Consider the following 27730-nt stretch of genomic DNA (forward strand, 5'->3'; position numbering starts at 1 on the left):
TTACTGCGTCTTTGGAACAGACACAAATAATTTCCATGGTTGAAGCTCGTTTTGCCTTTGAGACTGACTGTGAAAACCCCACCAAACAGAGACACAATGGTGATGGAGCCTGGGAAGCAGTGGGTGCCAACAATGCCAGACTGGAATGATGAACTCAAGCAGTTTGGCCACTTATAATTCCACAACGCATGGGGATGTTCCAGGAACGAGGAGATGCTCGAGGTTCACAATGGCTTATTCAGCATCCACAAACACTGAATAAAGAGACTCGAAAAAAGAAACACACACAACCACAAAAGCCAAGCCGGGAGAAGCACTGATTCGGGGAATTGTTTTAGAGAGATGAACATGACAACTCAATGGGTATGAAAGGCTGGACCCAGATGGCAGGAGGTAAGAAAAGATCATAGCAATTATGATGCAGCATAGCTGTCAGTGATACAAGGACAGATCACGCCGTTGCTGTCAGGAAAATGGAAGAGGATCTTTTCATTGCTGTGGGAAGATCAAGGTATTAAAATTACATACGTACATACGTCAAGAAATGAAGACCAATTGCAGGACAGATACAGGAACCTTTAAGCAGCTCCTTTTAGGACTGTGATATGACTTCAGAATGTCTGATCCAAGAAAGCCTGGCAAATGTTTAAGACCTTCTATAGTGCTTTGCAAAAAAAAAATAAAAATGTTATGTGACTGAGAACACTTTCTGTGACTTCTGGTATGTCTGAGGAAGGCCAGTGACACCACTGGGGAATCTCATGGATGGAATGAAGGGCACAAGCTTGTTATCCTAATAATCTTCGTACTTGATTGGGCTTAAACAATGAAAGGGTGCTTTTTCAAAACCACATTTGGAAACACATTATTTCGAGCATCCTGGGTCTCACAAATCACCATCGTTTTGAAAACACACTCAGGAGAGTGGAATATGTCATAAATTTACATACATATGGTCTGTACTTGAGTTAGAGGATAACAAAGGTGTCATGGGGCTAAACTAGTGTGAAAGAAAAAATCATGAAGAACAGTCATTGTTACTGCTTGGTTCTAGTATTCTCCAAGAGGCTCAAAGGCCAGCATAGGAGAAGAAAAGAAAAAATATTTTAAAAATGTAAAAAACCTCATTGACTCATTGCTTATAATATTACTGCTGCCTGTCTTTATTTCTACAAAAGGTTGTGTAAGAGGTTTGTAGTGTTGAAAATAACTGAAATAACTGGCTGGTATTAGAGTATATAATCATTGTGCTTGCAATAGCATTCGAAAACAGCACATGCATCAAAATTTAAAATATTTTGCTGGCCTTCCAGAGTCTTTTGCTAAACCTAGTATGCATTGGAACCTGAGTGAATGAATCCCATTAGTCATCACCATCTTAACAATATGCACTTCATACAGAGCTGGCTTCTGCACAGAGGAAGGAAATTACCAGTACTAACAGAGGAAAGAAGATTTATAATGAGCAAATATACAAAAGCTCCAAATAATCATAATATTCACAGCTTGGCAATGACTTTCTAGGCTATGAAATTACTTTTCTTTTGGAAGAATGGAGATTCTACAAGGTTAGTATAAACAAAGGGTAAGTGGAAAATCAAATTGCTCTACACAAGTTATTATAAGGCCTGGAATATTGGTGACAGAATTTAAAAAAAAAATGCTTATGAATCAGTGGATTTTTGTTTTGTACATTATTGCAATCAAAAACACTCCCTTTCAAGTCCTACATGGGAAACAAATGGTTAAATACAAATCCCAGCTTACCCCTGATACAATGAGTTCTCCACCCAGGTTCTGAACTTCTGCCTTCACTTTGCTGCAGATATTAAGCTGGTGGCAGTACAGGGCAATGCGCTGCAGGTAAGCCAGCAGATCCTGCTTGCAGGCGGAGTCTGGGCACTGCACAAAACAGAAATATTGATTAGATGTAGCTGAGTTCATGAGATTAGAGACAGCTAATCAGATAGTGGCAATATGTGTGTGTTAGGTGGATCTATTCCACTTTGTCTTTACATGAGGTACTTGATAAAGTGTGAAAACTCAAATTCTACCTTTCATTTAACTCAAGATTTATGAATTGAAACCTAAAGATGCACTCTAGCTTTCTGTAAAATGAGAAACCTCTTTATCAGCATTATGAAAATAATAGTTTTAAATTACGCTCTGCATTAATTTATGGTATTGTATTGAGCAGCCAAAAGACCAGGTTTAATTTGAAACTCCAGGCTGCCTGCTGGGTGTCCAAGTTAACATCCGATATGGACCAGTTAAAGTCCAGGAAAACCCAGTTCTGAGTGGTTATCCCCACTCTAATGCCAACTCTTGTCTGCCTGGCAGCTTCCCTGGCATTTGTGCAGACATTCAGACGATGAGATTAGGTCAAATGTGCTGGATGCTGTGTGGGTTTCATAATCAATAGAACTAAAAAAGGCTCCAGTACAATTTATTCATAGTCTCTGGGACTCTTAACAGAATCATCCCCCACAATATCAACAGCATAACAAACAACAGCCTCGTAGTTAATATTCAAAGTCTTGCCTCAGGAGAACAGACCTCGGTAATTCACTCTGATGAAACAGAGCTACAAGGGTCCATTGCTAACAGCATGTTTCCAGTAAATACTCTTTGGGGCTACCCAGCAAAGTCTGACTGACAATGTTCCTGCATAGCTTGGGGAACAAAGATTCCAAATATGCCTTTTTATCACCTTTCAGAGTTTATGCTCAATTAAAAAAAAATATTATCAAAGAATTTCAAGAAAAACTGATGGAACTAAATGCACGTGAGTCAACAACATCACAGCTCCTGCCTTGAGATCACTGCTCTGGCCCAGCAGCTAATGCTGGCAAGGAATGTGTTCATGGTGAAGTAGTTGGATATATTGTTGTCTATAACCCCAAAAGGATCACTTGGCTTTTTTCTCTTCCTTTAAAACTAATAATAAACAAAGCTGGAGCTTCACTGTGGCTGCTATAGAGTCTCTCTTCCTCAGACAGCTGCCACACCATTCAGGCATTAATCCCTAAAAGACCTCTTCTCCCTACTGGTGCCAATGTAATATAAAAATATTTACTCAATTCTTGAAGCCTATGAACTGAAAGGAATGAACTTTAAAGCAGTACTTCTAGAGAGCTGTCAAGGCTTTAAATATAAGCACCCTGGAGTAAAAAAAATGTAAGGCTCTCTCATTGGAACAATAATTAAAAATGCAACTGTCCACAAAAACTTTATATTGCATCAGGGTCTCCAAATTTTTGTGAAATATCATTAAAGTGCAAGCACTAAAACAAATACTTCGTTCTCAAAATGATTTCACTGTTTATTATTAGGGTTACAGTCCTCTGAAATTTAAAATGTGACTCAAGTCAAGGCACTCTAAGCATAACAAGTCTCCTTGTGTTTCTTTCTTTAAAATATTCCACCTCTGCAAATACTGCAGACTAGGAATTTCATCAGCTGACAGATGGATTTCTTCTTTCTTGTGTTAAAATGAACAAATGCTACATTTGAAGGACTGGAATGGGTTAACTACAGGAAAAATGCTTGCTGCTGCTGAAGAAAACCTAAACCCAACATTTTGGAGGTTACAGGAGAATGGGCAGCTTTGGGGTTTTTGTCACTCTGGCCCATTTTCCATGGCAGGGTGTGTTACACACTATCACACTCGAAGAAGAAAAAGACACACTTATTTTGAAGAGGAAGACTAAAGGCAAGGAAGTTACCAGTTCCCACTTCCAGCAAATTTTCTCTCGATGACAATGAAATGAAAGAAACAATAGGAAATTTACAAGGGAAAAAATAGTGACATTTCATTTGCCTGAATCTAAAACCTGATATGTAGGACCTAGATTTGAAATTTGGCTCTTGACTTTTAATATGATGCTTCCTCGTGCTCTCCAGATGAATAGATAATCCAATCTGAAAATATACATACAGCAAGTTCATCTGTCCAGCTGTGACACGAATTTGGTAATGGGAGTGAGGACACAGACCCCACAACATGCACAATATGCTGAGGTAAACCAGAAAATAGGTAGTCAGAGAACCTTGAAGGAGTAAAGTTCCATATCAAGGGAAATTGCTAGAAGAATGAGCTGAAAAGAATCTAAGGATTCCTAGGCACTTGGCAAGGGGAACGGAGCATCCAAGTCCCCACTCCTTTTTTAACAGCAAATACATTTTGGATGTGGTGACCTCACAGGTCTTTTCCAACCTGAAAGAGTCTCTGTCTAATTCTAGCAGGCCCAGAAGTGAGGCTGCCACACTCAGGCATTTCTGAGCTTTGGAGAGACTCATTTATGCCTTTCCTGTTCTTCAAAATGCTGATGGGTGTAGAAGAACCAATTTCTATGGGAAGATCAGGATCCAGACTCCCAACAGGTAATTTTCTGCCAAGACAGACTTTTCCTGCAAAAGGCAACTTATCCATAGTGGTTACATTGTATTTCTGCTCATTTTGGGGCTACCTGATCAGCTACTGCCCGTGCCAATTTGTCCATCCTGGATCCTGCCTCTGCAATCTTCTTGGCCGCATTAATGACATCGGATGTGTTCTTCAGGGGGCCTTTCCCTCTGTGAAACACAAGATGATTACCCACAATCTCAATAAATCATGAAAGGCAACAGTTTCAGTGACCCTGTTTAGTGCTTGATTTTAAAATAGCAACACGAATGTCCTCTTAATTTATTACAATTTTGCCTTTTAAGTACTTTATAGTACAGCTTGATTAAGAAATCTGTCTGCTGTATTTCCTCTCCCTTACAAAATGCCTCACTGGCAATTTAGTCCGATGGTGCCTTCAAGCACATGAGCTGTACTTAATAGTATATGCATTTTTAAGTGCTCATTAAGCCAGTGTTCTTCCTGGAATACACAACTATTTCAAAATTATGTGACTCCCAAGCCAGTGCTAAATGTTCAGCCCATCATGTCTAGGGCAAAAATGTCACATTTTAGAAAACCTTTTTTAAGCAGACTTCTTGTTGGAAAATAAAGATAGGTGAAGCGTAATCCTTATGTTACACACTGAAATGTTACACTTAAAACGTTTAACTAGCTTTAAGACTGATCTTTCACTATATTTTAAGCTGATGCACAAAATTCTGATTTTAGTCATTAAAGCTACCAAAATGTATTAAGACAAAAAGTTTCACCACAGACCTTCCTGAGTTTGCTTCAGACTCGAACATTTAATCCTGATTGTACCAATAAAATTGCTGCTGTTTCTGAGAAAGGCTCAGCTGGAAGTGAGTTCATTTTCCATTTTTTTTTTTTTTTAATGTGGAAAATCATAATATGATCAAACATACTCATTTTTTTTAATGAAACAGAAGGCATTTTTTCTAAGCACAACATTGCATTATTTTTGGATTTTTTTATCTATAATGGAAAGAATAACATGCTGAAACATATTTCTATTTTAGTCTTCTTTCCAGACTTTCATTACCACCTTAAACAGGCAATGAAATAGAAGTATCCCACTTCTGGTGAACTTAAACTGCAGCAACAATACTTCTTGGTGACCCCGTGTGCTTCTACATTAATTACATGAGCAGATCTGACTGTCACAGACTCCATGCATTTGAAAAATTATTCTAGTTTAACACTGCTGAGGCTACAGCCAACCAAAAAGGTGTGAAAGGCTTGTTTCTGTTTTAATGGAATATATTAAACAACTTTTTATTGAATCTGATGCAGACAGAGGTGCACTTTGATTTTTTTTTTAATTTACTTCAAATGTGACAGTAGCTTTCTCTCATTCTCAGATTAGTTCTGTTCTTTTGAAGCTAGAAAATATAATTATGAAATTTTCAGTGTCATGTTCAATGTATCAAAGGTGGTCCAGGAGGTTGCAGAAAATGTGCATATTCTGGGCTGTTGCTTTAGGCTATCATTTTTACCTTCCATGATACAGTGACACTGCTTGGGCAGCTATCACTCTGGTTTTTTGCTGGCAGAACGATCAGAGACACAAAGACAATACAAATACAAAAGTAATACAGAATTCTGTAAAATATCCTATCCATCTGGTTCTACCTCCTACCATTAGACCATGTTGCTCCAAGCCCCAACCAACTGGCCTTGAACACTTCCAGGGATGGAACAACACAAAGAGATGAATAAATGGATATCTGATTTTAATCCTGAAGAAAACCAGGAAGATTTTCATCCTGTTTTGTGTAATCACATTTTGATAAATACCATTTAAACTTTTGAACTCACTTTAAAAATAAACACTGAATGAAATTTAATTTATTATGGTGATCTGGAATGCAAAGGATCTTGTAAACTGTTCTCCCCGGTGTGATTAACAATATGACCATTGTTAATGATAATAATTCTGTTTACACTGTATCATCAATGAATGGTCTTTTGATGCTATGCAATTAGAGAAGAATGAGACATCAATAGACAAAAAAAAAATGAAAGCAAAATAAAAGAAATCAATACTGACAGACTCCCACAAAGCATTAGATCAAACCAGTTTCATTTCCTTTGGGATTTTTTTTGGAAGGAAGTTCAGTGTTCAAATGATATAAATAGTTTTGCCATTATTTTTGATTGACACAAATTGTGCTGAAATGTTCAAAGTTCAGAGAGGTGCATGCATTTAGATGGGTACTAAACGAAATGTCACTGGAGTGTCTGTAAGGTCACAGACTAACTTTGCTGCTGAAATTCAAAATGATCTGCAAATAAAAGAGGCTTGAAAATAGCACAAAAACTTCACGTGATTAATCCCATTTGGAGAAATACACAAGACCGGTGTATGTGATGAGTGTTCCTTGCTTTGCATCCCCGAAACCACAGCGAATCATCTCGAAAGGGTACAAATTGAGCAGAAAGGGGAAGGTGTGGCACATCTGAGCTCCTCAGCTGGGGTTATTTTGTCCTTACCTGGTGAAGTCTGTCATTTCCATCATAATCATGCACATCTGCTTGGCCAGGACAATGATATCATTGCCACTGTCATCCCACTTGGCCACCTCCGCATCCAGCTTGCTCTTTTCTTGATGGAATATCTCCACCTGCTCGGCAATCTTTGCCTTCTCCTCCTGGGGAAGCTGAGCCATGATAGCCTGGAGAAAAAACAGGAGTTGTGTGTGAAAAAAAGGAAGCTACAAATTGATGTTTCCAGTGGTCTCAACAGCTTGAGTTTATTTTTATGGGAGTTGAAGATGCCAAGCAAAATCCAGTAGGTATTTGATTTCTGTCAGGACAGGCAAAACCACATTCACAGCATGTCTATGCCTCTTCTTGCACTTTCAAGATAATAAAATTTATATTTATGATGTCGTGATTATTCACCAGTTGACACGGGAGGATTAAGTTCCTATTGAATCTCAATTAGGATGAAGAATAAAACAAGTTACATTTAAGGGAAAAGGCAGACTGAATTGCTGTGTCTCCCCTTCTCTCATTCTCTGTCAGAAATAGAGGATTTCAGATTAACACAACACTAAAATAAACTACGACACACAAGACAATACATTTGAAGTGAATTGTAATAAACATATCTTTTAATGATATTTAGTGTTCTAATTGCCTCTTGGAAGAGATGCAAAAAGGCACTGAACAGGTTGATACTGATCTGCCTCAGCATCAACAAAGCACGAAGTTCCCTCAAAAAAACCCCTAAAAAATTATAATAATTACTTTTGAAGATCAAATGGACAATTTGAATAATGATTTCCAAGTTGAGCTACTATTTGGCTCTAGGGGTTCTGAAGACCACATTATGCATTTAATGGGGTGTGACACATATTTAAGTGTCATTACATTTTTTTCTTGTTTATGTCACTTTCAATCAGCTGAAGTCTTTTTCTACACATCCTTAAAATGCTCTTGGCTTTTAAAAATTCGTAATTGACCTTTTCCAAAACTGAAATTAAAAAGGGTTATAAACAGTAGATCAGAAAATGAGAAATTTGCAAGTTAATCAAATTAAAATTCAACACAAGTTTTAATTAGGCCTTATCAATGTAACTCAGCAGTTTCAAATGTTAGCATAATAGTCTCTGCAGAGAAAAATGCAGCGTAAGTCAAGCTAATAAATAAATATATAAAACACTAGAACTGAGGAATTAACTGAAGTTAAGAGAATGTGATAGGAGTAGTGGAATTTGGGAAGTTTATCTGTATGACTTGTCTGCGGTTTCTTCGAGTGGCAGCTTCACCTGAACACTCTTTAAACTGGTAAACAGTGCTTTAATATTTCTGTTCCAGCTGCTGATGTGCTTTCAAAGCAGCCATATCCTATAGCAAACGCAGCCCATAAATTCCAGTTTTATGCCTACTGAAGACCAACACAAGTCTTTCTACTGAAACACTAACAGCTTTATGGAGTAAGCATATTAAACAAATCCATCACATTCCACAAATGAAAATATTTTGCACCTGTTCCACAGAAAAGGTTTGGATAAGATACTATTCTGCTTAGCACTCCAGACTGGGGACTGGGCAGCTTCTGCTTAGCAAGTTTCCCTTTTAGTTTTTTATCATTTGTTGCTTGCTGTGCCACATTGCAATCTATGTTATTCAGGAACTCTCTTTATGATGTCTTATGTTTATACAGTGTGTAGCTGAGCAAAGCAGAAGGTTTTAAGTGCAGCAGTAATAATAACCACAATAAATGTAATAGAACTTCAGACTCTTAAATCCCCTGGTGAACTCAATTCTCAGTAAAATAAATTACTGCAGTCTTTACTTGGGTTTCAGATCAAGAAAGGATGACATGCTACCCAATCCTAAACATAACCAAAAAATAAGAAAGGCTGTGAAATTTGACAAAATAATCTGTACTGTATCTCATTTCTGTTCTACCTGAGACTTACTTTAGTAGTCAATACCTTGAATATCTCAAACAGGACTTTCTACCCTTTAAAATATAAAAATCACAAAAGATAATTAACTACATCCAGAACAGCTCTGTCATCATTCTCAGAGTAAGGTATCCAGGTACCATTCTGCAGTTCTTGGGACTGTACGTTTTTCCATGTCAGTTCCTGGTCACCCAGCTCTCTCTGGGATCCATCTCTCTTCATGTAGATGATAATGAATTTATAAGTTATGTCCTCAATATGCAAAGACAACAGTTTTTGCCTTAGAGTTGTCATGATAAAATGCCAGTTTTTCTGATACATGGTATGCTCTATTTACCATCTATATTCAATAGTCAGGGAAATTAATTCAAGACAAAAAGAAATCTCTGCCCATTCCACTGGATCCATGTCTTACATTTCTCCCATACCTCTGAGTAAGCTTCTTTTAAATTTTTGTTACTCTACTGTTTCTTTTCAGGATGTAAAACCTTTGTGTCAAGCCCCAACCTACAGCAGCTGAGAATTCCTCTGTCCTGGTCCTCTGAGCTTTCACAGCAGCTTTGCTTGTTGGTCCTTAGGTTGTCAGCCCTACAAATCCTCTTCCAGACGCCAAGGTAAGAAATCCTCACTCCAGTTACCAGCTTTGCTGGTGTTTGAGTGTGTGGGGAGGATGCTTCTCATTTAGTCCATAACTTCACTTCCAGCACATCATAACAAACCAGACTTGTGTGAAACAGCCATGAAAATCATTCAGATAATTCCCAGTTTCCTGCTGGTTCTCTGCTGGAAAAAGTTAAAAGGCTTTTCTTTAAAAAAACCTTTCTTTCCAGTCAAATATATTTTCATGGTGTATTTTCCCGAAAATTATGTTCTGATTTTTTTTTTTTAATAATCTGAGCTGAGAAGGCTATTCAGTAAAAGGTAAACATTCATCAGAGGGGGGCATAATCCTGAGTGTTAACAGGAATATTCCTGAGTGTTAACAGACTTCACTTCCCCAGCACCTGTGACCCCTGAAGCACTCATCAGCTTAATTTGCAAACCCCATGCACAAGCTGAGGTCGCAAATCACAATGACTGGAGTTTATCATGATGTAATTACCCTGGTAAAATTACATTGACTCAGTAGCAAATGTCTTCAATTACAATTAAATTACAGGGACTACTCAGTAGCTTAAACAGATCTTCTTGACAGGTTTGCACACTGGGAAACATGACTAATGTAAGATTTCTCTGGATACAGCACGTGGTGCCCTGATGGGATTTTTTCTTCTTCTTTTTTTTTTTTTTTTTTAATTTGCTGACTACTCGCATGGTTTCAGCAAATTCCAAACCTGCAAAGCCTTCTCTTACAGCACTAGCTGGAGCAAACAGCTGATACTAGGTACCACAAAAGCCCCAAGGTCATTCAATAAATGCTACTTAAGTAGGTCTGACATGAAAAAACCTTCAACACGTCGGTCAGCCTGGTCCCATCCTTTCTTAAACAACCCTGAGGACTGGAAATCACTGCCTTTGCTTTCCGAGGCAGAGCTTTTATTGGTCACTATCCAGACACTCACTGGATGCATGTGGGGTTTATACTCACCCTTGCACTCTGGCCAGCAATGAGCTGGTCATCCTCAGTCTGGACGCTCGTTCGGCTGCGCACGTCATAATCCTCCTGCTCGAAGTCTGAGTCATCCTCGAGCTCCTCAGGGGTCTGGAGAGAGAGACACAGGAGTGAAAGCCACAGAGAGGAGATGACAAGCTTAAAAAGGACACAGACAAAGTCCTGTGCACAGTGAGCTCTTATTTCATTGACTACCTGCCCAGGAAATGCTGTTCTGTTCTCCTTTGAAATGAACTTGTCTGCCCCAGCAGTCAGGAACTGAAATTGAATTGTCTTAAAAATTAAATTGTTTCAACCCTAGTTTTCTTTACAAATGGCATTTTTCATTACCTTGCCACAACTTTTCTTGCTGCAATTTTTCTTAACTCTGTTAACATGATGAATGCAGTTCCAGGAACAAATATCCTTTGGAAACACTAACAATGGGAAAGCAGTATTTCAAAATAATGTTATTTCATATATAAACGGACACTAACACTATTATGTTACTGAAAGCTACATGTAATCTTCAAAAGAGAAAGTAAATACCTGGGGAAAAGCAACTAACATCCTGGAAGAAAAATTTATCAAAGCAAGTGAGAGATTTCCCATTTAAAGAAATTGCAAATGATGTTGATTGGTTTTGAAACAAACGTGAAATTTATAATCTGTGTAACTAGTTAGTTCACATGGTTCCTTTCATATACAGAGCTTTGGAATTTCACTCATCCTCCAAATGACACCATGTTGTCTTCACTGCTGGTGCTATGAATGACATGAGGGTTTCTTGGAAGATTGATGAAATCAAGTTACATATTTTCGGGCTTCGGATTATTTAAAATGTTGGAGGGAGGGAGAAAAAAAAAACAACTGATGGACCTGTTCATTTGGGCATTTTCACCTTCTAGCAAAAAATTTGGAGAGAAAAATGTCCATATGTATATACAGAGAGAAAGTCTAAAATCACTATTTAAGACCATATTTAATATAAATGGTGCAAAAAAATGGAATCTTTAGAAAGAATCTTATATTGCATTTTGTGATTGAATAGCATGTGGTACAACAGCCTGGCCATGAGTAAGTTCTGTAGGTACCATTCATGACAATGGTAATAGGAAAAGAAAACCACAGTAACTGTGCCGAGAAATCCTCACCTTACTGGACACCCATCACCCCCAGTGGCAGCCTAGAAGGCCAAAGCACTACAGAAGAAATCATCCAGGCTGGCATTTCGTGCTTGGAGGCACCATCAAGTTTTCGAGCAGAGGCGCTAATCACTGCCAGTTGTCATTACAGCTCTGTCTGGAGGATGCTCAGTCACTAGGAACGGGTCCAAACCCTCGAACGTAACGCAGAGGAGTCTTCTGGCGGTATTTCTGCTCCAGCCTGGCTTCCAACACGAAGTGCACATCACTGTTTGTAGCTGCACGGTGAAGTGCACAGGATGGGGAGAGTAAAACACAGCCATCTTCATCTGACTTGAAGAGTATGAATTAAATATGTGTTTTAATGCTGAGCACTGGAGGAAGAAATAACGAAGTGTGACAGCGTGGTAATGAAACTCGGTCTGCACCTCTGAAGAGAGGCATGTACAAAGAGTGTGTCTAACAGGATAGGCAGAAGAAGAAGTTTAGATGAAAAATGAATTTACCTTCTCTCTACTGTCACAGGCAAAATAGAAGGATTGGTACCCATCATTATAATGACCAACGGTCCTGTTTTCCAATCACCTTTAATCCCTTTATTCCCTCTGCTCACCTGCCTGAGAGCAGGATGTCACCTTAAAATCTGTCATAAACAAGCAAGCTACAAAGAGAATCCTACAAGTCCCTGAGCAAAGAGTATTTTCTATCACAGGGCTCAGCTTTTCATCTGCCTAGGCTTTGCTGTTTAGAACAAGAACAGGGGTGGAGAGCTTCAGTAAACCCGCTGGCTCTTCCCCATCCTCCAAGTCCACTCAACGAGCCCGTTTCACTGGTCATTGTAAAGCCAGTACCCTTTCACACCCCAAATACACTCCTCTTAGTTTCTTCTGTCTCCACATTTAGAAATAAGATTATAAAAGATAATGTGCAGTTCTTTCCAAGGCTTTCATAGTCAGACTGACAGTAAAGATGTAATATTCAAAATATTACATCTCAACACTGTAACCAATAAGGACATAAGGCTGCCTCTTACAAAGAAAAAATATTCTGTAAATTCTATGCAAGGACTTATTCTTGAAGAAATATCCAGAAAAAAAAATGTATTGCTGTTACTGTCTGACATTCATAATCTTAAAATCTGTGGTCTTCAAAGCACTGAAATTCAATGTGTATAAACGTTGAACTTGAAGAAAATGTAGTGCAAACCAAAAGGGCAAGTAATGCAACTGTTGGCAATATACTACACGCACAAGACATCTTCCTGTTTCCCTTCTGTACAAGTGAGATCTCATTCAAAGTGATCTTTCAGATTCACTCTTTTTATGTTTTAAAGAGTGGTGAATTTAACGCCCTCACTCCTTCCCCAAACAGCTGCATTTTTCATTAGGGTGAAGAACTTTATGAAGGGTTAACTTTTATCTGTATCCTGCCATTTCAAACATGCTCACGTTTTTCACCCTTGCACCATAGCGTTGTTTTAGCTGATCCCCTGGAGATGCAGCCCATAGAGAATAGGGTCTCCCTTTTGTTCAGACACAAAGGTATAAAAACAAATATTATATTGAATTTCCTTGACTTAAAGACTTCTACTCTTAGCAGGGCCTTCTAAACATACCAGAACAACTCTAATTTTTGTGCACAACTAACAGGACCTTGATATTTTAAACCTTGTTTCCAAGACAACAGAGTCTGAGACTTCATTTATCTGAGCTGGAAGACAGTAAGACTGATTTGATCTTGCAGATACCTGGACTTATGGTCACACAAATGCAGCAAACACAGATCTGAGACTGGAGACAGCTTCCAAACAAAGCCGACAACCACCAGTGGCAGAAGAAGCTAAAGCAATATTCAAAACTAATGGATTTAATGAACTGATTAATTTCAGCAGAAAAATGAACTAGTTTAATAATTTTTAATCTGTTTTGTAGCACAAGCCATAAGACTTCCCAAGACTACTTTTTTTTTTCCAAATACAGTATCTCTACTACACACAAAATTCATCTAACTCAAAGGAAGTCTTCCAGTGAAAAAGAATCTTTCACAATCCCAGATAAATCACACAAGAAATATATACTTTCTCTTTTAAGATGCATGTTGTATTTCCAATATGAATGTGGTGACTTTCAACTTCCAAGCATTGGAATATTTTTTTTTTTTAATATCTCTCTGGCTCTTAGACTGAAGAGCTTGCTGTGAACAAAATATCTTCCATCTATGTCATTTTTTATATCTTTTGTGACTGCAGTATGAAAATGTGAATTATGCAAGTATAAGTAATAAAATGGCATCTATACACAGATTTATAAATGCAATTTGTTTCATATTTCAGCAACTCAAATGTACTTGATGAAGACAGAAACCACACTTTGCTATGCACTTAAAAATTGTAAGATGCAATTACACGAATTTCAGCACTGTGAACAACAAGTGAAGATAACCTTGTAATGAGAGCAAAGACTGAAGAGTTGGAAAGATAATCCCCCATTTTTTACAATGAGGTTCCCTCTTATTCTAAAAGACAAGGAGAAAAGGAAATAGACTTTACAATATGCATTTATATCCAACTCCACCCTATTCTGTACATTCATTTTGGTACAACTGCAGCCTGAGTGACTCAGGTGCAAGCAGCACCTGAGTGCCTCAGTCAGAGAACTTCTCTCACTGCAGGTCTTCAGTTGTTTGGTGATTTACAGTAAAATCTAACACTTCAAATTCAATCTGAGAAGCAGCAGGCACTCAATGGAAACACTGGAGCCCATAACACCCTTTGGAGATAGGATGTTTCAAAAGATGATGGGATTCTGCACCAAATCTGGTTTTACAGAAGACCTGAATTGTTCCAGCACTTTGGACTTCACCACGGTGGCTACCCCAGAGGTGATGGTGGCTAAACCTGACAAGTCAAAAAGGAGAAGAGCTTTAATACACCCAAACAATTGGGGATAAGGACCCCACAGTCATTTCATTTTTATTCAGACTTCTCTCAAGGACTGAAAACCCCTCAATGACAGAACAGAGTAGAAATGGAGTTAATAATAGAATAAAATATCCCAAGTCGGAAGGAGCTCACAAGGACCATCAAAGTCCAGCTCCTGGCCCTGCACAGGACATCCCCAAGAGTCACAACTTGTACCTGAGAGCATTATCCAAATGCTTCCTGAACTCTGTCAGGCTTGGTGTGAGTGACTGAAATGGTTAATGGCTTAAACATTGTTAAAAATTGGATTTATTTAAATTTTGCCGTTACAGCAAAATTGTATAAAGAAGCTGTGACCATGGAAGCCCTGTCCAAATGTGCCTCCTGAGGGGAACTGGTCTGTGAGTTAAGGCACCTGATGGGAACTTGAGTGAAGGCAAAGGTGGTGCTATTGTCCAGGTCTAAAGAGAGCTAAACATGGCTGGGGGAGAAGAATCAGCTCTGGCTCGGTTGATGGGGAGGAGGAGAGATTTTGGGTGTGTGACAGAGGGAGTGAACACTCACCCTGCCTTACACAAACTGGCTCAGTTATAAAACCTACCCACCCTGGGAAAGCCACATCCATGGGGCATTCACGTGAGGGGCAGCTGAGGAGGGGTCATAAACCTTCATAAAACCATCAAAGACCCCCAAAACACCCCCAGACTCATTCCTGATGCCTTGCAGCAGAGCACTGCATGTGATGCAAAGTGATGCCACAGATCCAGAGTCTGCTGCAAGAGACAGTTTCAAACTTGTTCCCCCTAGGGGAGGTACCAGGCATTCCCACCTGGGCCAAACATACATTAACCCATTGAACTCTCTGTTTTGTGGGACCCTCACCACTGCAAAGACCAGAAGAAGAGGATCAGTGAGAAGCTGTCGGGATCCATGGAGTGGTGATATTTTCTGCTTAGTCTGTCCATCACTCTCTTTCTCTCCCACCCTGCCCCTCTTTTTGTTTCTCTCTCTCTCTCTCTCTCTCTCTACGTCACACTACTGTTAAATAAAATCCATACTATCAACTTCAGTGTATGGTCTCATTTGCCCCTTAATTCAGGCAGAGGCATCTCTCTAACAATTTTAATAACCGGATCTTAACACTTAGTGCTGTGACCATTTCCCTGGGGATCCCGTTCCAGTGCCCAACCTTCACCCTCTGGGTGAAGAATCTTTACCCAATATCCAGCCTAAACCTCCCATGACACATCTCCAGTCATTCCCTCGGGTCCTGAGATGCTCCCAGAGAGCATCTCCCAGCATCACCCCAATGAATCAAGTTTATAGATGTTTAAAGTCTGAAGCTGGCCTTGGAGACACATAAGAATGAGAAAAAATGTCACTGTGAGTCCTCCTGACTGTAAAGAGGGTTTCTGGCCAATAACTGAGGGAATTTCACAAGCAGCTATGAAAACACGAAGTGTAATTTCATCCCTACAGAGTAATAGGAAAGATGGTGAACTGAAGTTATTATTTTCTATTTTATTTCTAGGTTCTATAATTACACTCTTAAATTCATTTATACTACTTAACTTGTGGAAGAGATCTTTTTCTTCTGCATAGGTAATAATAATAGTCCTCAATGAAAACAGGAGTTTCCTTTCTCCTCCAGAGGGACAATAAATTCTCCCTTTTTGAAGGAAAAAGAGAAGAACAGAGACTATCTACCCTTTCCTTCAGCTTACCAGAAGCAATAATACCAGCCAAAATTAATTTTTAAAGTGGCTTTATTTACTTTCTGGAATGAGGGAAACATCTCACATAAATCCAATCTTTCACGGCTTTCACACGAACAATCACTGCCTGAAAATAACTGTGTCAGATGCTCTAAAAAGTTTCCAAGATTGGGTTTTTCTAATGTTTTGTAATTCTGAAAAATCTTTACCACCTGAATTAAAGGGTGCATAATATTTGATAGAATATTAGATGAAAATGTTCTAAGGGCTGTCTTTTATAGCCTCATCCTTTAATTATACATCCCATTTCAGTGTGAGATGTTCAGATGGGAATGTTAAAGAGTATCTCAAAGTGAAACTAATTTTGTTTTCTACAGCAAAGAAGGTTCTGATTCAGCAAACTCTGGTCTGTGTAAGCTTATATATGTGGATTTTTCCAGTTAACTCATATGGATAATGGGTCCATTTATGTGTTTTAGTTCTCTGCCTGGGTAAGGAGTATCACACTGAGCTCCATAAATAAACTAATTGTCTGAAGGCAAAAATAAATCTTCCTAATCTGGGCAAGCAGAATTCATTAGCTCGTATCATACAAGGGGTGAAAAGTAGTAGTGATACAATGGCAAGAATAACTTGGGATTTTCCTAAGGAGACTGAGAAGCTCTCAAGGTACACAAAACAGTCAGGCAGCAACAAAGTAAGTGATCAGGCCTCCAAAATTCAAAATTCAAAATTAGAAACATCTCACCAGGATGGACATGTCATGGCAAACTCTTGGGGATAACTCTGATGTACAGGGGGGTGATGGAAGCTGGAACTCTATGTAATGGATGGGGAAACCTGGGTTTGTAGGAGAACCCACCTGATGCTTGTGTCTCATGACACAATCACCATTTAAAATGGCTAGAAAAGATTGATATCTCTTAAGAAGTGGTTCTTGTCCTAAGAAAAGTCTGGAAACTGCTGCACAGATGAAGAAACTGGAAAATCAAAGGGAAAACTGAGATTCTTTACTACACAGATCTTTCATTTCATAGAATCATTGAATGGTTTGGCTTGGAAGGGACCTCAAAGATCATCCAGTTCCATCCCCTACCACGGGCAGGGACACCTTCTGCTATCCCAGGTTGGAAGCCCTGTCCAGCCTGGCCTTGGACACTTCCAGGGATCCAGAGGCAGCCACAGCTTCTCTGGGCACCCTGTGCCAGGGCCTCCCCACCCTCACAGGGAAGTAATTCAAGTAAAGATTTCCCTCCCCTTCCAGAAGAGCTGCCAATCCTCTAATGCTGCACACCCAGAGAACAGGATGGGTTTGCCCCCAGCACAAGCCATGACTGTAATTCAGGCCACCTGGGATGAGCACTGGGTATGAGAATGGAATTTGTGTTTGGCAGTTATAAAATTAAGCCTGTCAAAAGCTTCTTCTGTAAATGTTAATACATAATGACAGATGACTAAATTTGAGCTATTTTGGAGTGTTCCAACTGCCTGAAGTCTTACATCAGTGCCATAATACACTCACAACCACAAGTGCATGTTACCTGTTTGCTCAAAGGGATGAATTCATGTTTTAGCCCTGTTACTTGTCTCAAAAGTTTCCTCTGGGATCTTCTCCATAGCTTTACTTGTACATGGTTTTCATTAGGGCTAATTCAAGGTAATTTCGGTTTCAAAAAAGTGTTTCAGTTGCTGAAGAGGTGTCCAAATCAGGCTTGTTTTGCTGTTTTTCTTTTCTGAGTCTTTGTCTGCTGACTAAAGTGAAAAGCAACACCCACCTACTCTCACAATAATTACATTGTTCTGTCATGTCTTTTATTTGTTTGTTTATTTTATTAAAAGATGTCTAAGCAAATTGAATCAACTGGTTAGTCAACACTGAAATGACACATTTTTTACCTCAGTAAACATTCAAAACCATCCCTGCAGAGGCTCACTGGAGCAGCAAGATAATTTATTTATTCATTTAGAGTTTAACCAGACTTACCTCACATCCCAGGCAGCACACACACATTAGGCAAAAAACCACCAAATAAACAAAACAACAAAAAATCTACACAAACCTTGAAGACCTTGGCAAATTAATGCTGTTACTGTGGAAACAGTAATGAAGTTTGCATCTATTGGCAGTTGTGATCAAATCTTCTAGCTGATTAACATATTAATTGTGGTTCATCTACTAAATAACCTCATCTCTTTATTTACTAATTCTTTTGTTGCTGCACATACTTTAGTTTCATGCTTGTTTCAATGTCAAGCTTTTCTGGCTTATTACAACACAAGGCTGATTCCGAGGAGCTTTTATATTCTTCTTATCCACGAAACCTCCCAGTAAATCCCAGCTTTCACTCCCAGGTGCTTTACATACCCTGATCATCAGGACAGCTTTCCTGATGTCCCGAACTCCATCGTAGACCAGGCGGGAGGCGTCGATGAACTCGTTCTCCTCAAAGGGCTGGGGCACGTTGGCACTTAGGGCTTCAATGGCCACCTCCACTTGCTCAGCAAAACGTGGCATCACTGGGTTAACACAAGGAAAGGCAGCAGCATTAGACACCTTCTCTCCTGAGCATTTTTCTGCTGCTCTCGGGTATGGATAGTTTCCAGGAGACACGGCACACGCTGTCCTGGCAATTCCCAGGCACAGGGAGGCTCCTGGATGGGTTTGTGCCCACCCTCCACATGGAGAGCTCTGGCACGTTACCTGACAGCACAGAAACAACCACCTCTATATTCTCTCCTCCAATTGTACAAAGAATAGAAAACATGCTTTAAAAACTGTGATTTACTAACTTTTAAAAGGCTGCAAGATACCTGAGCAGTCAGTAAAGTTCATTTAAAAGCTTTACAACCTGTAATGAGCACAGTACATATTTATATCAAGTGAGCAAAGCAAATTGTAACCATTATACCCGCTAATTTACATAATTTACAGTCTAGCTCATAGTAAATAATAATAATAAGGGACAAAATGCAAAATCAAGGATATTATTTTTGTGAAGACACCAAAATGAGTCTTCTGTTTCTTCACTATCACCATGTATGTAACACAAAAAATAGCCATAGGTATTGGCTAACAATACTATAAACTGTGGCATGAACTTATTTAATATACAATTTAAAGCAATTATTTACTTTTGTAAATGGTTTCAGGGCATTGCTTAAAGTAGCAAGAAGCTTTTCTTTACATTTTGCAGAGGATTCCTTTGAAGGTATAATCACTTTCTGCACACTGTCTGCAGGAAAATACATCTTTCCCAAATCAGTCCTCTAACAACTTAAACCCAAATCCTACAACCATGAACATCAGTGGTTATAATGCACCTACATTCCTGTACTTGTTTACTCCTCTTCAAAATTTTAACATTAATATTGGCAGATTGTGCTCATGGAGGACAAATATAATCAATGTTTCATTAGAAACCCGGATGAAAAATCCAGTTGGATTAATTCTTAAGAATTTAAGGAACTTGGATCAAATTTAAGATTTATAGATAGCCATTTTTTCATCATATTCACATCACTTTTATTCTAGCATTTCGGTATCCAGATCATGTATCACTGACTTTACTATTTTGGCAATATAATTGAAAGAACAGGAAAAGATGATTCCTAAGTCAGTTGGTTGTGGCTTTTTTTGTTGTTAAAATATTACCTTTCTTGCCCATCTTTTCCCTAAACCCTGTTTTTAATACACTTATTGGTAACCTGAACTCAACTAATTGAAAACAAAGGGGAATTTCCAGTGTTATTTTCACCAAGAGCAGTGACAGTCTCTCCTAGGAATTCTACTGTAGTAGGAAATCACACTTTCTTCTTGACTAAAAGTTCTTAAATTTATTTTAATCATAATGAAAACTACATTTTATGCATCTTACTGTCTGATTTAAAGTAAAACCACAAAAACATATGATTCAAGAATAGTTTACATTTCGAAGAACAAGTGGCAGCAACCATGAGCTCAAACTTTCTGGCATTTAAATATTACTGATTGGACGAAAATGAGGAAATCTTAAAAGGGATATAGTAATTCAAATCTTGTTTACACATCCCTATAGATATATATATATGTTCATATAGACAGATGAAAGAACAGAACTGTATTTTCCATGCAGATAATATTCAGTAAGTTCCTGGGATACATTGGAGAAACAGGAAAAAGTGACAGCAACAATAGACCTTAAAAAAGTAAACATTAACAAAACATTGCCAGGCAGAGGGGAAACATTTTAATTAGATAAAGAGTTTGAGAGAGCTGGAAGTTTTGGAAGGAGTATTTAATAAATGCATATATCAAATTACCTTAATTAACAGTACACTCGAAAGTGTAGTAGGAGGCTAATATGATTGCATAAGGAAGTCTCTAGCCTGAATATCAAAAAGCAGTCATTAAAAATACAATGAAAACAAGAAAACCTAAAGAATAAAAGAGAAATTATTTTGGGTTATTGGCATAAAATAAGTAAAACTAGAGATGCAAAAATGACAACAAAAAAAGAAAAGGAGGTAAAGAACATTAATATTTAGGGTTAAATTAAATTTAAACTTAAAATTTCTGTCTAAAATTTCCTAACTAGCAGAGGTGGTCAGGTATTGGATATAATTAACAGTAGGTGCAACAGGCCTGAATTAGGAATGGGCAGTTTGAAGAACACCTACATAAGCATAAAGAAATTTAAGTTCTAAATTTGTATTTAAGTTAACAGAGCATAGTAAAATTTACCCTGTAGTTCTTAAGAAAAAAAAGCAATTTCTGAACCATCTTCAAGAACTCAAGAAAAACAGGGTGAAAATTACACAGATTTAGAAAAAGAAAAAAAAAACCCAAAACCCACTTGTCTATTTTAGATAAAGGCATATAATCATTAAATAAAGGTTCCTGTAAAGGTAGAGAAGAAAGGAAGGAAGATTTATAACATATTCAGCATAATTTCACCAACCAAAAATAAAATGAAACATTACTTAGAGCAATTAATGTTTAATTATCTGTAAATAATCAGCAGATGCTGGACAGGCAACAGATTTGTGGAAATAAGTTGCACCAAGCTTGTACAATTTTTCCCTTGACAGGGCAGTGACAGTAGGGAAGGCAGATATGACACAGCTGGACTTTGGGGGGATCTCTGTCATGGCCACACGTGACATTCTTAGACCAAAACAAGGGAAATTTAAATTACATGATTGTAAGGTGGAAAGCTACATTTTATTAATATTCCTGAACATGAGGTATTCATTCCTGACCACACTTATTACCTCCACTGGGTGTGGAAGCTTCTCCCATCGGCTCTGATTTTGCAGACCTGGCTATAATTTAGTCCCTAATTTACATTACTACACATGAACATCATTAGCTATTTCGAAATGGAAATAGGTATTAAACTGCTTTATGAATTGCTTGCTTGCCAATCGTATTTTTAGATCAGTGCTCACTTTTGATTAGACAAGCAAGAAAAAAACACCTTTAATAGGGGGCTATTACTCAATGCTTCTCTAAGCATATGTTGTCATTTAATGCAGTGAAGTTTTTGAAAATTGAAAATTGGGTTGAGATCTGTATTATTCTCCAGTTATGGTTACTGAGCTCCATGACAAAAAACCTCCAGTCTTTCTTTTCTATTATTTACCACGCAAAGAAGGATATTCTTATGCCAAAGGTGAAAGAACCACAAGTAAAATTCAGGCAAAGGTGTGAGCTTGTATCTGGAGTTAAAACTTGTAAATGCTTTAGACAGAGAATGATTCATTTATTATGCACTGAGAAATTGGCTATAAATTTTAGATTCAGAAGCAAATCAATACTTCTGGGGAAAAATTAAACATTGGTTTCTTAGCTTGAGCTGTGGCCTTGAAAGCACTCACACATATGCTTAGACTGAAAAATGCAGCCCATTAACATCTCTCAGCCTAACTACATGAATTAATTAGGCACCTGCATAAATGTTGACAGAATCAGGTCCCAAGTTAATAGCAACACTTCTAATTCACTGACTATGTCATTCCAACAAAATAAAGAAAGCCTTAAATGGCACTGAAAGCAAGACCACTGCCAACAAAATCTAGGTTGAATGGCTGCTGGAGAAATACTGGGAATCAGAAAAGTTGAAATTACTTCCATTTTATCAATTGATTAATTCTTTTAAATTATACTTTTATTTTTTGCTATCAGCACAGTAGGAAACCAGCACATCACCATGTGTGAATTCACGCCTTGATCGAACTTGTAATTTTTTGTGAACCACCCTGCTCCACAAAGAAAATATTTTCTCTAAAGGTCTTCTTGTTTTTCTCCATATCTCCTACATATTAAAATTATCAAATAATTATCTGTTTTCTAAAAATATATTCCCTATTGACTTTCTCTCCTATGGCAATCAGTTTGTACTGCAATTTTTGTACTTAGAAGCATCACTGCAAATTTTGTTTAGTGATATGGGAACAATAAGATCCCTGACAGAGAGGGAAATGTTAGGCTACCTAATAAAATTATTGAGATAAAAAAATTTAAAATGTTTGGGCGTTCTTGTTCGTAGCATTAGAACAAAAAGTTTCATTAATATGCAAGATTAAATGAATGCCTTGCTGATTTATTGCACTTTTATGGCCTTATTATTTAGGAACTTGAATTCCTCAGAATCTTAAGTAGATGTGAATGTTCAGAAATGTAGAAAGGGATAATTAAGACACAAAAAAAGCAATAAAGGTCAAGGACCCTCCAGGTGCATGGGTTTCTAATTCTTAGCAGCATTAATGGGAGTCAGGAAATTTGGTTTGGTTTTGTCCCACTTCATACAACTGAAAGCTTTAAACCTCTTTCCTTATACCAGACAGAGAACAGTAGATGCTTCCATAGACAATTAATCACACCTAGCCTACTTTAAAGACTCAAGTTCAACTGGATAAAATTCTAATTTTCCTCTGCCCACTGAACAGAGAGGGAGGTGTTTGGCTTAGACCAGATGCCTGCTTTAGACAACCAAGCTTAGGCATAAATCAACCCCATTTGTGCACCCAGTCCTGGAACACTTTTGACTCTGAATCAGGCAGAGCACCACAAGACTCCTTTCCATCCCAATCTCACTGGCATGGAAGGGTTCCCAGAGGTCTCATCTTTGGGGCATTTGTCTGGCTATTTTTGAATGGCACCAGCAGAGCTATTTCTCAGAGCTTCACTTTCAAAAGATGAGCACCTACTCGACTCTTTCTAGTATCCAGGGATTTGGATCCAAGGGAAGCACCCTTCTCAAAGACCAGGGGTTGTTTCCTGGAGCCAGACTGTCCTCAGACAAACCCGACACTTGAGCTGCAGAGAAGTGACTGCTCTCCTGTACCCCACTGCACCCAGATGTGCCCTCTGGCTGGCCCTGATAGCTCTGGATCCATTTAAGCATTTGTACCTGTCCTTGAGAAAACTGATTTTCCCCATGCCGTGTTCAGAGATCAGACCCATCATTTAAGGTGCCAATCACCTTATCTAAGTAGCCCTTAAATGGTTATAAAAATCTGGTCTGATGTGGGTAAGATTATCCAAGAATGACATGGCAGTCTAAAGGTTTGGACCAGTACACTGCTAAAAGTTTCAGGATCCCTGAGAATGTCTTTACTTCTCCTGAACATCAGAGTCATTTGTGTCACATAAGAAAATTATCTAGAGTGACTGGCAGGATTGTGAGCTTAAGGTTACCAGGAGAGAGTAAAATGAAAAAAATCCATGAATGATCCATTACATTGCAAAAATAAAAAAGATGCTCTGTTAGAAAAAAAGCTCAGCCATTATCCAGATTTAAGAGGTTTTAGTATAAAAAATTCACAAAGTTAACAGCTTAAAAATTTCAGGGCTCTGGATGAAATTTCTTCAGTTGACTTTTCGGGGTTTTGAATTTATTTTTTTATTTAAATAATTCATTAATTTACTTAACTGAAGAAAGAATGCAGTCTACTGGGAAGTTCAAGTATTTAAAACAGGTGTTTAAAAGATAATTCCTAAGGTTTATCTGACATCCTCTGTCAAAGACAGCACAGTTGCTCGGTTTCATCTGAAGGATGAATAAGGATACCTTATTTAGCTCGAAGTGTTTGTCAAAGTCTGTTTCTAGAAGAACTGCACATTCCTTATCAGAAAGTTCTATATATTTCACGAAATGTTTTTAAGTCCTGGTCTCATATCATATAATTTACATTTCAGTCATGACTACTATATTGCTAATTGAAAAGAAAAAGGTTTATAAAAGTCTACTGAAATATTACATAATGTATCATAGAATCACAGAATTGTTTGGCTTGGAAAAGATCCCTCAGATCATGGAGTCCAACCCTTAACTCAGCACTGCCAAGGCCACCGTTAACCCATGTCCCCAAGTGCCACATCTACATGGCTTTAAATCCCTCCAGGGATGGGGACTTCACCCCTGTCCAGGGCTGGACAAGCCTTTGGGTGGAGAAAACTTTCCCCAGTATCCCACTCTAAACCTTCCCCTGGCCCAGCCTGAGGCCGTTCCCTCTCCTCCTGTCCCTGTTCCCTGGGAGCAGAGCCCGACCCCCCCAGCTGCCCCCTCCTGTCAGGGACTTGTGCAGAGCCACAAGGTCCCCCCTGAGCCTCCTTTGCTCCTGCCTGAGCCCCTTTCCCAGCTCCCTCAGCTGCTCCTGGTGCTCCAGACCCTTCCCCAGCTCGGTTTTGGGTATCAAACCCCATGTGTCTCACACTGGTGACTCAGGAAATAGGAAAAGCAAAATTAGGGCAGAGTGCTATGGCACAGAGAAGGATGGAACATCACCGTCCAATGCACAGGACCATCTTCTCCCTTCCTGCTATTTACTGATTCACTTTTCTCCTGATGAAATGGTTAAAAGTCAGATATAAATAATGAATATCCACACCCTATAGCAGTTTGCAGCGAACACAAGACTTTCAGGAAGAATCAGCCTTCACTGCCAAACACTGATTTGGCCACAGCCTGTAAAAACAATGTTCCCAGGTTTCCTTGAATTTATGACCAAGTCCTGGCCCTTTGGCCCATTTGTGTTAAGTCTTCTGGCACTTCCCAGAAGGCTCCAACATTATCTGTGGGTTTATGCAACCAAGCAGATTGGCATGGGAATGGGAGAAATGTATTTGCTCATGTGCAGTCCAGGTGGACAATGAGACGGACATTACAGAAATTAATGAGATGTCTGGAGCACCATTACCAAGTGCTGGGAGACAGGGACACACACACACACACACACGAGACAAAAACACACCTTCAAACTTTGTCCTGACTGAATTGCCATGCACAGAAAGATAAATGTCAGGGGAGAAGCCAGGTAAGTGCTGTTTGCCTCCTGGCCAGCATGGCATTAAGGACAGGTACATCCCAAAGTGGACAGAGGAGGGTAACAGATGTCGGCTGCAGGGACATTTCTGACTCACCAGTTTTAGCTGTCTCACTCTCCTGTCTACCTGTGCAAGACTACACACAGTGAGCACCCCCAAAATATTATTCCTGCCAAAAAGAACTCCCTTCACATTAATATTTCAAATAAAAGCAAACTCTTCAGAAAATTCCCTCAAGAAAGCAGTCTCATGCTGTTGGACACAAAGTGGGTTATGTAACAAGCAAACCACCCTCCCTGGCTTCGTTATAAGTTTGTGTATATCAATATGTAGGTGTGTGTAGGCAAGGGGATGCAAGGAAGACCAGTGCTTTTATTTTAAAACATTATTGTACAATTCACACTTGTATTCACAAAACATTCTGTTGGAGTTGGTGGATGGATATTCATTCCATTTCTCTGCCTTATTTTCCAGACCCAGTAAATTTCTTTCTACTTCTACCACCACCACCCTCCTTATTTTAAAAAGTGGCTTTTAAGAGCATGAAATGTTTTTGAGAACAGATTTGAACAGCAACTAAATAATAATGGTTTATGAAAATGGGAATGTCTATTATATTAACCAACTATTCATTATATAAGGTGTCTGGCACACCCAAAATAGATAATCCTCGTGTTTTTCAAACTCTCACTGAGTTAATGCGCATCTAAGTCTTGAATTTTCTTTGATTAAGGAGTAATCCTTATCTTGACTTTCTTCCATTTCTGGAAGATCTTTAGGTTGTGGAGAACAAAGTGGAAATACATACTTGGGATATTCAGTGAATATCTTGCTCTGAGCACAGCCTAACATACTCAGCCCTGATGTGAGGGCTGTTGTGCATGGAAAAAGTATCTTTTCTCAGCTGCCCATTTCAATGCCACAATTTTTTCTGAGAGGATGAATTAACTCAGAACCTTCCTGTCAATGTGGATAATATAGATTTAATTACTCCATTTACCTAGAGAAATTAAATAAAAATATCTTTTAGTCTTATTTCTCTCTCCCAAAATGCCCACACAGCATTTTCCTTTTGGCAAATCTTGCTGCTGCCTATTCACCTGTTAATTAATGCATCGAACACCAACCACGGTGCTGACCCTGAAGTGTCACAGGATTTCCCTTTCTGCCTGCTGAGAAATGACCACTTGTGCTTTGCTTGTGCTTTGTCACCAGCTCTTAATCCATCAAAGGCCTTAACACTCACCCCATGGTTACCCATTTGCCAAACAGCTGCATGTGCAGGACATTAGGAAAAGCTTTAAAAATCTAAATCAATTACATTATATTCTCCTTTAGTACTGTGTTCCATTTTTAAACTCTAAAAGTGGAGAGAAAAAGAACTAGCATTTCAGCTTTGAGCCGCAGTGGTGATCTATTCTTCTCTTAGGTCTCCTTTAATTGCTTTATAATGCATTTTGTATGATTTCTTAGTGTACTCTTCTGTATATTGATCAGAATTTCTCTGGTTAAAAATTCTTTGCATCGAACCAAGCAATAGTGGAACAGAATCTTGGGTGTTCTCTGGTCCTTTTGTAAAACACCTTTTCTTTAATAATGCATTAGTTTTTCTGTTGGTGGTGGTGGTGACACCTTGACCTTTGGATTTCAGTTTAGCAAAACTTTAAAGAAAATGCTACAGTACTTTGCAGAATAAAAGTCATCATTTGATCAAAACTCCGGGATAAATGATCTCATCTTCTCAGGATGATGGTACCCATAAGTTTTACTGTAACTACCTGAACTCCCATAAAACATGAATTTAACATCATTTATTTTTTAAATAGGCTCCATTTTGCATCTTTTAGCTCTCCCTCAGATTCAATATGGGGTTTTTTTGATTACAGCTATGCTTAAATTTATCTTCTTGCTGCTACATTTTGTTTCCCTTCATATCACTGCTGAAAAATCCATCTTTCCCACATTTAGTATTAGCTTTGATAACATCACTGAGCTGCCTTTTCCTAGTGATAAATATCTTTAAAGTTTGCCCTACTCACACTGATAAAACTCTCACAGGCTTATTGCTGAATTGCCAGTAATGCTGATTTTCAGCTTTAGTCCATTCTGATAAAGACACAATAAAAAATTTGTGTCAAAACAGAAGTCAGAGTGACCTACTTAAAACCAGCGAGTTACAAAGTTACTGGGATATTTTTAAAACATGCTAAAAAGCTGAAACTCAAA

At 38.5% G+C, this 27730-nt stretch overlaps 1 protein-coding gene across 4 annotated transcripts in view; it reads right to left on the bottom strand.

Annotated features, from left to right (window-relative positions):
• Nucleotides 1–27730, bottom strand: part of CTNNA2 (catenin alpha 2) — a 463437-nt gene that overhangs the window by 27176 nt on the left and 408531 nt on the right. For all 4 annotated transcript variants that reach the window (XM_039550337.1, XM_039550338.1, XM_019287148.2 and 1 more), the window contains 5 exons: nucleotides 18563–18714; nucleotides 10415–10528; nucleotides 6902–7083; nucleotides 4470–4575; nucleotides 1768–1902 (listed from right to left, as the gene is read on the bottom strand). In XM_039550337.1, the coding sequence (XP_039406271.1) occupies nucleotides 1768–1902; nucleotides 4470–4575; nucleotides 6902–7083; nucleotides 10415–10528; nucleotides 18563–18714 (689 nt within the window). The remainder of the gene's footprint in view (nucleotides 1–1767; nucleotides 1903–4469; nucleotides 4576–6901; nucleotides 7084–10414; nucleotides 10529–18562; nucleotides 18715–27730) is intronic.

This window comes from Corvus cornix, chromosome 4 (genome assembly GCF_000738735.6).
Source record: "Corvus cornix cornix isolate S_Up_H32 chromosome 4, ASM73873v5, whole genome shotgun sequence".
NCBI lineage: Eukaryota > Metazoa > Chordata > Aves > Passeriformes > Corvidae > Corvus > Corvus cornix.